The sequence below is a fragment of the Nematolebias whitei genome, chromosome 15 (genome assembly GCF_014905685.2).
Source record: "Nematolebias whitei isolate Nwh7 chromosome 15, NemWhi1, whole genome shotgun sequence".
Classification (NCBI taxonomy): Eukaryota; Metazoa; Chordata; class Actinopteri; order Cyprinodontiformes; family Rivulidae; genus Nematolebias; species Nematolebias whitei.
Window position 1 is genome coordinate 39850418 of NC_056512.1, and position 11082 is coordinate 39861499.

The 11082-nt window shown below is 39.9% G+C and overlaps 1 protein-coding gene across 1 annotated transcript in view; it reads left to right on the forward strand.

Moving 5' to 3' along the window:
- Window positions 1–11082, forward strand: part of rbfox3a (RNA binding fox-1 homolog 3a) — a 253898-nt gene that overhangs the window by 96848 nt on the left and 145968 nt on the right. The window contains exon 2 of the mRNA XM_037689204.1: window positions 7229–7338. Coding sequence (XP_037545132.1) covers window positions 7229–7338 — 110 coding nt within the window. The remainder of the gene's footprint in view (window positions 1–7228; window positions 7339–11082) is intronic.

Below are 11082 nucleotides of genomic sequence, written 5' to 3' on the forward strand. Positions count from 1 at the left end.
TATCCATCTATCATCCATCCATCATTCACATCTGTCCATCCATCCATCCATCCAGCCATCCATTATCGTTACCCGCTTCCTTTCTGGGCTGTGGGGGTCACAGGTGCCCATATCCAGCCATCACTGTGTGAGAGGCAGGGGACACCTGGACATGTCTCTAGTCCATCACAGGGACACCTGGACAAGTCTCCAGTCCATCACAGGGACACATAGAGACAAACGAGACAAACAACCATTCACTCTCTCACCTAGGGACAATTTAGAGTCACCAATCAGTCTAACATGCATGTTTTTGGTCTGTGGGAGGAAACTGGAGTACCCGGAGAAAACCCACGCAGCACAGAAAGAACATACAAACTCCACCCAGAAAGGCCCCCGGCCAGGATTCGATCCAGCGACCTTCTCACTGACAGGCAACAGCTCTACCAACTGCGCCACCGTGTCACTGGTGTCTGCACCTGAAACATGCAATCTGTTATCTCTGGGGTCGAAGGTTAGGCAGGAGGTGAAGACATGTTTTAAAAGTTTGTGTTTAGGCACATGAGGACACAGCGATGCCATTTAATGCTTTTATTTTCACTTTGGAACCCATTTTTGAAAAATAACATTTAGGAGCGCCTAAAACGTCAACCCCATAAAGCTTAAAATGTTTTTTTTAAAAGCCGTTCCAATGTGGACAGTGCCCAAGTCATCGTCAGCGTCACTTTAAAAAGTGGTGGTTTTACTTCTCAGAGATTAAAGTCGTCACATTTTACTCGTTTCTGCACAATTTCTTAAAATGTCCACACAAATCTGTTAGTTTTTAAAGTTTGGTTACCTCACAGAGCTCAGCTTGTTTTTTTTAATTTTTTTAGGTTTTTTTTTTTTTAGATTCAGTGAATATCACTGCTAAACAATTAAAGCGGCGAGTAAATGAAACCCTTGAAAATATTTAGACATTCAGTCTGTAGTTCAGCCTTAATGTGCTGGAAGAAAAGGCTGTTTTCTGGACACACGAGCATATTACTACTTTTTATTTTATTTTATTTCCATGGCAGACAGCCCTGGAAACAGATTTAAAAATACACACATATATTGTATACATAATTTCCCTAAATGTTTTCTAATGCCGACTCTGTAAGATTGAGACTTTTGCAGCAATCTATGCTCCATCTCTGATGTATTGGATGTGAAGCATTTTCATGATTGCATAAGTCATGCAGATGTAATAAATACTTTCACCGACTCCACTTTCACAACTAAACCCTGTTTCATCTGCATTTCTGCTCTTTTGTATGAAAAAAGTTTTTTTTTTTTTTGTTTAAATAGTAGATTGCAAGTTTGAATTTTGGCATTTAGAATAATTCATAAACTGATTGCGTGCTGAAGTTCAGGTAGCAGAACCAGCCTTGAAGAATGTGTCTACGGGTCTGCACTGAAAAAAAAAAAAAAGGCTTAACTTGCAGCCAGAGGAAAATTGAACCAGACATCATTCATTTAATAAAACAATATCTTTACCTTCCCTTTTTCTGCACATGCCTGGTCTTTTGGGAAGTAAATAACTTGATCCTTGCAGTTAAATGTTCTGCTCTGAAACGTGCAAAATAAATGCTCTGATAATGCAACGCATACACTGCAGGTTGCATTTTTCTATCCCCCCCCTGCAAGCTACACACACGCGCGCACACTCTCTGAGCAACACACACTTTAATCACACAATTAATAATTAATCAGAGGCTGGGCTCAATGCTGTCAAGTCTGCAGATGAGAGAACACCCAACTGCTGAGAAGGGCCATAAAAAAGCAGGATTAACAGCCGAACGAAGCCTTATCAACTGCTCATCGTGAACCACTAAGCAACATGTCACCGGTTGCACTCGATTTTATTAAATGGGAGAAAAATACAGATGCTCTGCTGGTACAAACGCACGGAGCCGAATGCATTTTTAATAACCGAGAGTAAATAAATAAATAAAAGCCCCAACCGGCTCTGCAGTTCTGCAGTTTGTGAGGGGGAAAATTAAGCTGTCTCTTTTATGTGACATTTTCTACATGCAAATATAGAAAATTTGATTATGTGCTCTGTTCGCTGCATGTAAACACCATTAATAATACCATAACAAACTAGTTCTAGAAGAATGGGTCAGGGATGAGTCTCGGCGTTACACCCACCGCCGTGATTGATTTCGGCGCCACTCTGGAACTGATCAACAACTCCGATCATTTTGTTCAGCTTTCGTATTCTGAGTGATGTGTTAAATATTTTTCCAATACGCTTAGGTGATGTCTTTACATCCTCTGTTGGTCCTGCGTGTGTGTGTGTGTGTGTGTGTGTGTGTGTGTGTTGCAGAGGGGCGCCGAGTGTTTACCCTGCTGTAATTACAACATGCACAATGACCTCATTCTGCTGTGTCAGTCGCTGGAGTGTACAGCCCTTGATGTTAAACTGCAAAGAAAAATGGTGTGCAATTATTTTCAATATGCTGACTACATTCTCTGCGTTTTTTTAGACATGGCCGTGAAGGCAGATCAGAATTTGATCTAAGTGCTGTTGCTCCTATTCATCTGACAAGGCCTCTCTGCCTTAATACGTATTCAATAATGTGAAATGATATTAGCTGTAGGAGCTCATTGACTGTGCACTCAGGGTCTGCTGGTGTCTCTTTCTCTGTCTGTATCATGCTCCTTATCTGTTTCTCTTCCTTGAGCGTGCACGCACATGCACGCACACTCGCACACAAAGCAAAAAAGTGGGGACGGGGCTTGAACTGCAGATAGCAACAGCAGCAGAGCAATCACACAGAAGCAATGCCCCCCATGTCTGGCCCATTAATAACAGTAATACGCACACTGCGCCCGAGCCTGCACTGCCGAAAGCACCACTGACACTTTAATGGGCATTTTTTACTTTTGTTTTTAAATAATGCATGCGCTTCTTGTCAGCACTGCTTCGCTCCACCCCCGGTGCGCCTTTGCTGCATTCCTTTGTGCAGAAATTACAATGTGCTGCTTGCTCCATACGCTGCATTCATCACATACACCGGGACGTCGATGTGCACTGCATCACACTCTGGGGGACTCGCACACGTGTGTGTGTCAGAGGGGTGGCCCGTGTGTTTGTGCGTGTTTTTGTTTGTGAAGGGCCCTCATTGGCACCGAGCTAATTTTGAGAGTCTTAGAGGTTCAGCTGTGAGACTCTGGCAGCCAACGTGATGCTTAAAGAGGACTTGATGCTTTTTTTTTTTCAATCGCAATAATCTCTGCATGTCACGATCTGTCAAACTAATGACTGCTAGAGTTATACGGCTCAGGTCTGTTGCAATAACGTAGAAAAACAACTCTCAAAAGGTACATTTACACATTCAGTTTGTCTGCATTTGCATTTTTTTATAGTTAAAATAGATTGAAGTGTTATAAAAACAAACTAAAACTGCGTCCATGTAAATATACATCTGAAGTTTGAAGTCAAATGAGAGCTGAACTTAAAAAGTCTGTTTGAAAACTGAAGCAAGAGTCGTTCAGAAGAATGTGAAAGAAAGAGTGGAGACACCTGAACTGAGTTCATGTAACTTTAACATCGTTAGCTTGTTAGCGAGGACCAGGTGGTGCACATTTTATGTAAAGTCAGAAAAAACGTCTCGAAGCTTCTTACAACAACGTCACGCCATCCTTGGATGGACATCGGTTCGATTTTCAAAGATGCGGTGAAGTAGCTCACAATGCAGGGCGAGTGTGCACGAGGACAGAAGCAACTCAATTCACAGTTTGGAAATAATTTATAACTGTTGGGTGACGAGAACAGAGCAGAGCGAGTTCACGTCTGGAACCCAGAAAAGTTTCCCCCAAAAAACTTCTTGGTGGCTCAGATTTATAAAAAACAATTCTCCAAACTCTTTTTGTGTAAGTTATATGAAAAAAAAAGTGTCATCATATTTTTATAAAATGGTGTTGTCCTTGAGGTGGAGTGTGGCTGAGTGTTGAAGGAATCTGACCTCCATCTGAAACTCAGGACAGCCAGCTGCCCGTCGTGCTTCCATCAGAGCCGCTGTAGGAGAGGCTTTCTATGCTGCAGGCGGCAGAGCTCCTGCAAGTTTCTGTGCAAAGTTTTACATTAAAAAACTATCTGACGCATTACTTGTACAAATAAAATGTAGTTATATTCTCCAGAACACTCTTCATTGACTACATTAACCAATTGTTGATGAAAAGTAGTTTAGTCACTTCCCCCAAACAACTTACTCCAAAGTGGAGTTCAAATGTTTAGTTACATTGGATAAACTTAGAGGCCATATATATATATATATATATATATATATATATATATATATATATGGATTGATATATGTGTGTGCAGGTGCTGGTCATAAAATTAGAACATCAGGAAAAAGTTGATTTATTTCAGTAATTCCATTCAAAAAGTGAAACTTGTATATTATATTCATTCATTACACACAGACTGATATATTTCAAACTTTTATTTCTTTTAATGTTGATGATTATAACTGACAACTAATGAAAACCCCAAATTCGGTATCTCAGAAAATTAGAATGTTACTTAAGACCAATAAACACCAAAAAAAAAAAAAAAAGTATTTTTAGAAATGTTGGCCAAATGAAAAGTATGAACATGAAAAGTATGAGCATGTACAGCACTCAATATTTAGTTGGGGCTTCTTTTGCCTGGATTACTTTATCTGGATTACTTTATCAGTGCAGTGTGACATGAAGTCCATTAGTTTGTGGCACTGCTCAGGTGCTATGAGAGTCCAGGTTGCTCTGATGGTGGCCTTCAGCTCTTCTGAATTGTTGGGTCTGGTGTATCACAGCTTCCTCTTCTCAATACCCCTTAGATTTTCTCAGGCGAGTTTGCTGGCCAACAGGGATACCTTGGTATTTAAACCAGGTACTGGTATCTTTGGCACTGTGTGCCGGTGCCAAGTCCTGTTGGAAAATTAAATATGCATCTCCATAAAGTTGGTCAGCAGCAGGAAGCAGGAAGTGCTCTAAACTTCCTGGTAGATGGTTGCGTTGACCTATGACCTCAGAAAACACAGTGGACCAACACCTGCAGATGACATGGCACCCCAAACCACCACTGACTGTGGAAACTTGACACTGGACCTCAAGCAACGTGGATTCTGTGCCTCTCCTCTCTTCCTCCAAACTCTGGGACCTTGATTTCCAAAGGAAATGTAAAAATTATTTTCATCAGAAAACATAATTTTGGACCACTCAGCAGCAGTCCAGTCCTTTTTGTCTTTAGCCCAGTCGAGACCCTTCTGATGCTGTCTCTTGTTCAAGAGTTGCTTGACACAAGGAATCCGACAGCTGAAACCCTCGTCTTGCATACGTCTGTGTGTGGTGGTTCTTGAAGCACTGACTCCAGCTACAGTCCACTCTTTGTGAATCTCCCCCATATTTTGGAATGGATTTTGTTTCACAATCCTCTCCAGGGTGCGGTTATCCCTATTGCTTGTACACTTTTTTTCTACCACATCTTTTCCTTCCCTTCACCTCTCTTTTAATGTGCTTGGACACAGAGCTCTGTGAACAGCCAGCCTCTTTAGCAATGACCTTTTATGTCTTGCCCTCCTTGTGCAAGGTGTCAATGGTCATCCTTTGGACAACTGTCAAGTCAGCAGTCATGAGTGTGTAGCCTACAGAACTAGACTGAGAGACCATTTAAATTTCTTTGCAGGTGTTTTGAATTAATTAACTGATTTGAGTGTGGCACCAGGTGTCTTCAGTGTTGAACCATTTCACAATATTCTAATTTTATGAGATACTGAATTTGGGGTTTTCATTATAATCATCAACATTAAAAGAAATAAACATTTTAAATATATCAGTCTGTGTGTAATGAATGAATATAATATACAAGTTTCTCATTATGAGTGGCATTACTGAAATCAACTTTTTATGATTGTCTAATTTTATGATCAGCACCTGTGAGTATATATATATATATATATATATATATATATATATATATATATATATATATATATACTCACAACTGTGTAAAATGTAATAATTACAGATTTAAACACAAAATATGCAACATAACCATATTGATATTACAGTTGTCCCTTATTGCACTTATTCAGTTCATATTAAAGCTTTTGTTAAGTTCAGTAATGGCTGACGGGTAAAAACTATTTTTAAATCAGTTTGTTCTTGTCTTGATTGATCTGAACCTTTCCCCTGATGGTAACAGGTCAAACATGTCCAGGATGACACGTGTCCTTTAACATATTGTGGGCTTTTCCTGTGCAGCACGAACTGTGTAGAGCGTCCAGTGAGAGATCTTCTGGGCTGTGTTGATAACCCACTGGTGCGCTTTCCTCTGATCCACCGCGCAGTGATGCAGAGTGTTAAGATGCTCTCTGTGGAGCATCGGTAGAAAGACACCACCACTCTCTGGGTGATGTTCCTCCTGAGCACTCTCAGGAAGTCCAGTCTGGGCCTTTTTCAGCAGCTCAGAGGTGTTCACACTCTGGTCAGAGTGTTTGACCAGAAACACTCTGGTCTGTTTCATCTTTAAATACAGAGGTTAATATTTACACTGTAGTCACATCGGAGCTCTCTTCACTTCTGATCTGTTGGTTTTGGGATCTGACCCCAGGTCTGTTCCACCTGGTGCCACTTAAAGGCAACCAAATAATTACTGGGAACCTGAATGGAGCAGGTGCTATTTCTGAACGTGATGAATCAGAAACAAATTGTGTTCATGGAAAATGCTCTGACTCATTTAGTCTCTGATTGAGATGTTGTCATATCAAACTGAAAGTCGTAGCTGTGTCTGCCTCCGTGTGGTGCGTCCACCTGCCCTCAGACTCCGAGGAGTTCCTGTTGAGGTGCAACTAGAACCTGATCTGTAAAAAGAAAAAGGTGTAAAAGTTGTAACACTTTAATGCGACGATGCTCGTTGTTCTTTGTGCAGCTGATTTGTTTTATCGCTCCGTGTTGACACTGTTTGCTCCTCTATTGATTTCACACATGCTATCTATGTGTATTTGTCATTATATGGAAGGTCAATAAACAGCTGAAATCAATATTCATAACAATCAATGCAGCGTTCTCTATTATTTCGCTTCCTGCACAATGATTTCCTTTGATTGAATTTGCTTTTTTTTTAATATTATTTTCTTGCGGCGCAGTGTTTTGTCGCTGGAGTGCAAGCGGTTGCCCCTCGCCGCTGCTTGTCCGTTTCAATGACGCCTGCCCGTGTTTGTGTGTGTCCCTGCAGGAAACACGTTGTGTAAGTCAGGAAGCATCGCTGTCTTTGGGAACGTGGTGTACAGCGGGCTGCTGAACGATCACCTCTGGCATTTGGGAGTGCCCCTCTTCACGAGACTGGTAAGAGCAGCCGTGTGTGCACTCACCTTCGTTGTGTCAGAAGATTTTCACGCTGTCGTCTCGAGTCCAACAGGTGTGGTGTTCCCCAAAGCCTGAAACGGGCTGTTTTTGAAGGTAGCTCTGCTGACATGTCAATGAAAGTTGGTCTGTGAGAGCCCGGCCTCTGCTGAGGGTTTAGGATGAGAAAACCTCATTCTTTGTGCTCTCAGCACCTTCTTCGCGTCTTATTTCAGACAGAACGATGATCCTTTGCTTCACCAGTTGAATGCAGGCAGCGCTGAAAAGACCCCCCCCCCCCCCCCCTAAATTATTCAGAACCTTTAGTTAAAAAATTACAAGGTTTTAATGAAGAAGTGGAGCAGTTGAAGCTTGCGTTAAGAATTAATGATGAATGTCTACGACTGATTGTTAAAGGAAACTGTAGGTTTGTTTTACACTCACGGCTGGTGGAATGTGAGCTGCTGCAGCACCGAGGGGGTTCTGGAGAACAGCACAAACCGTGAGCGTCACTGAGCAGCTCTCCCAAAGAAAAATCAAATCCAGCTCAGCCCTTTCTCTTCCCCTTAATTACCATCTTTCTAAGCGGGTTTGCAAGTTTTTATCAATGTTTATTATCGATTCAATCTGTCGTTGAAGCTGTCATTTACGAGTCAGGAATTAGTGTTGATTGGTGCACAAGGGCTGCGTATAATTGGGTTACATTAAATAGATAATTCAGCTGATCTCATAAATGTCTGATGTGAAGGCTTGTTTGATTATCAATTAATGTCACACTGAGATGCAAGAGGCTGCTTAGATTGCAGTTGGGTTTGCTTGTGCAGCATGTGGGACAAAGTTTCCAAAAATCTCTCCTTACTCTTTCCCTGCCGGCTTAATGTTTCCTAATATGCCGAACTTCTGGTTTGATTTTAGCTAAAAACAAACACCTCGTGACTTCACAGTACTGACCTCTAACAGTGTGAACGTTTATGAAGCAAGTGATCCATTTTTCTTCCGTTTGTTTTTCGACGCAATTCTCTTCCTGCAGTTTTGAAGCTATTTCAACAAATCGTAAATCAAAACGTTCGGCTCTTTCAGGACAATCTTGCTGTGGCTTTTCTTATTGGTGCAACTTTAGCTTTTTGAAATATTTAGCCTTTTCTGACATTTCTTTTCTCATAGCAAATTAATTGAGCTAATTTTCCATCCTTCATATCTTTAGATGTGTTTACAACCTTTTACTGCTCCGTTCACATTTTGTTCTGCTTCAGCTTCTTTCTGCAAATTTAAACTTTTTTCAGCTGCTTTCAGCTGTTTTGTGCTCCTTTCAGATTCTTTCTGCTAACTACAACATGTTTGTGCTGTTTCTATCTTCTCTTTGCTAATTTCGGCTTATGCTCCTTTCAGCTTGTTTCTGCAAGTTTCAGCCTTTTCTACCATTTCAGCTACTATTTAGCTGTTTTTATGCTCATTTAAGCTTTTTCAGCTAATTTCACAGATTTTGCACTCATTTAAACTTTTTTTCAGCCTAATTCAGCAAAAATATGATCTTTACTTCCTTCTGGTAATTTAAGCTTTCTGCGTTTAACTACTTTTCAGCTGTTTTTTTTTTTACATTTATTTTTAATTTCAGCTTTTTTTTCCAGATAATTTAAACTTTTTTTGTGCTCATTTCTGCTTCTTTCAGCAAATATGTTATTTTTGCTTTCTTCTGCTAATTTAAACTTGTTATACATTTTCAGCTACTTTTTTTTTATTAGCCAAGTTCAGCTGTTTTCAAATAAATGCAAGTTGTTGTTTTTTTATGAAAATTCCTGCTACTTCAACCTACTTAACATATTTCTGCTAATTTCAGCTTGTTATGTTCCTTTCAGATTTTTTTTCCTGCAAGTTTAAGCTTTTTCTGATATGTCAGCTACTTTTTAGCTGTTTTTTTGTTGTTGTTGTTGCTAAATTTAGTTTTTCAGCTAATTACACTTATTTTGTATCTCATTTCAGCTCCTTCCACTTCTTTCTAGTAGTTTAAGCTTCTTTTCTGCTTTTTCAGCTCGTCTAATTTCAGCTTTTTTTTAAGCTAATTTCCAAATTCTTGTGCTAATTTCTGCTTATTTAAACCAAATTCAGTAAACGTGTTCTTTCTACTTTCTTCTGCTAACTTAGGCTTGTTCGTCCATTTCATCCACATTTCTGCATGTTTTTAGCTCATTTAAGCTGGGTTTTTTTTTTCAGTGAGTTCTTCAGCAATAAGCATTCACACTGCATTTTCACAGGAAATGCAATTCCTCCAGTTTCATTTAATTATTTGCTTAATAAACTGTAGTTGAATGGCGGCTCAAGTTTAAAAGTTCCTCCAAATAAACAGTTTGTGTTACTCAGAATTCACTCAGGTGTCTTTATTCTGCAGCAGAACAGAGACAGTTTAAAGGCCCGGTCCTTACAGGATCATTTTGCTGTTGTTGTTTTAGCCTTGCATCCACATGGAAACGACATGTTAAAAATGCCATAACCGTATTTTCCAAAACTCAGTTCGAGAGCCAGAAAATCCTCACATGCATTGTTATGTGGACTGCCTAAACGCAACCTTTTAAAAAAGATGATGTCATAGACCCACCTGTAACCTAACCTACGACTCACTAGTGGCAGATTACAGGTTTGCATTTGTTCGCAGACATCAGTAGCTCAGCTACAGCAAACGAGTCGTATCCTGCATTGCTTGAATGAGCAGGCAGGGCTGACAAACACTTAGCATCACCTTGAATTATTACACCAAGACATCTACGCCCAGGAAGGTTATAATCACTTTATGGAACTGACAACAAAACTAAAGCGAATGTTGCTGCAGATGACATGAAGTATTCATTAAAAATAGGAGTTAATAGATGTTTGTGTATCTTTCAACTGGATCCTTTGAACATTATGAATCAAACTCCTACCTCCTGCTGGACACTGGAGCTGAAAGCATCCTTTACGTCAGTTCATTTTTATTTTATTAGAACAGACACGACTCTCAGTCAGCAGGAGTTTGTGACAAAAAACAAGTTTGTCATCAGTTCAGAAAATGATTCAGTATTTGCTCTTGTAAACTCCATCCTCGTGTTTGTCTTCTCATGTTTGGAGTGCTGCTCCGTGCACACTTTAGGGTTCCTGCAGTAAGTTTGTACCACATGCAGGCCCGGCATAATTACTGCATAGTTTGGGTTGTTTTCTGTGTTTCCGTGTGGATGAAAACGTTTCTGCAAACTGTGTCGTGTTTACACAGAAAAAAAACGTTTTGCAAAGACAGTGTTCTCATGTGGACATCTACTGTATCTTAAAACAAGAATGTACAAATTATCATTTGGGCGCTTGTCTAATGTTTATGACGAGCATTATTTTTGCTACGTGGGATTACAAATTAAAAGAGTATTTTACCAACTCCAGATTTTCAATTCAATTCAGTTCAATTGAATTGAACTCTAGATTTGGATGAGGGAATGCCTTTCCTTCACCAAAATATTTTTAAACAGAACCCGAACAACAAGATCTAATATAACAGTTTTATGTGGTTTCAGATTAAACATTTCATGTTTAATGTATTTAAGATTTTTTTTGTTCTTAGAGCTTTATTTATCTTTGAACCAGGTGCACACGAGCAGCAATTTTCAACAGAGAAAGTCTGACTGAAAAACAGAAATTGGTTCCCGTAATAGTCACTGTTTAAGTTGCAGGTCTTTTTGCATAAATTAGCATTCCTGTGACTTATACAGTGAAGCAACATACCCCCCC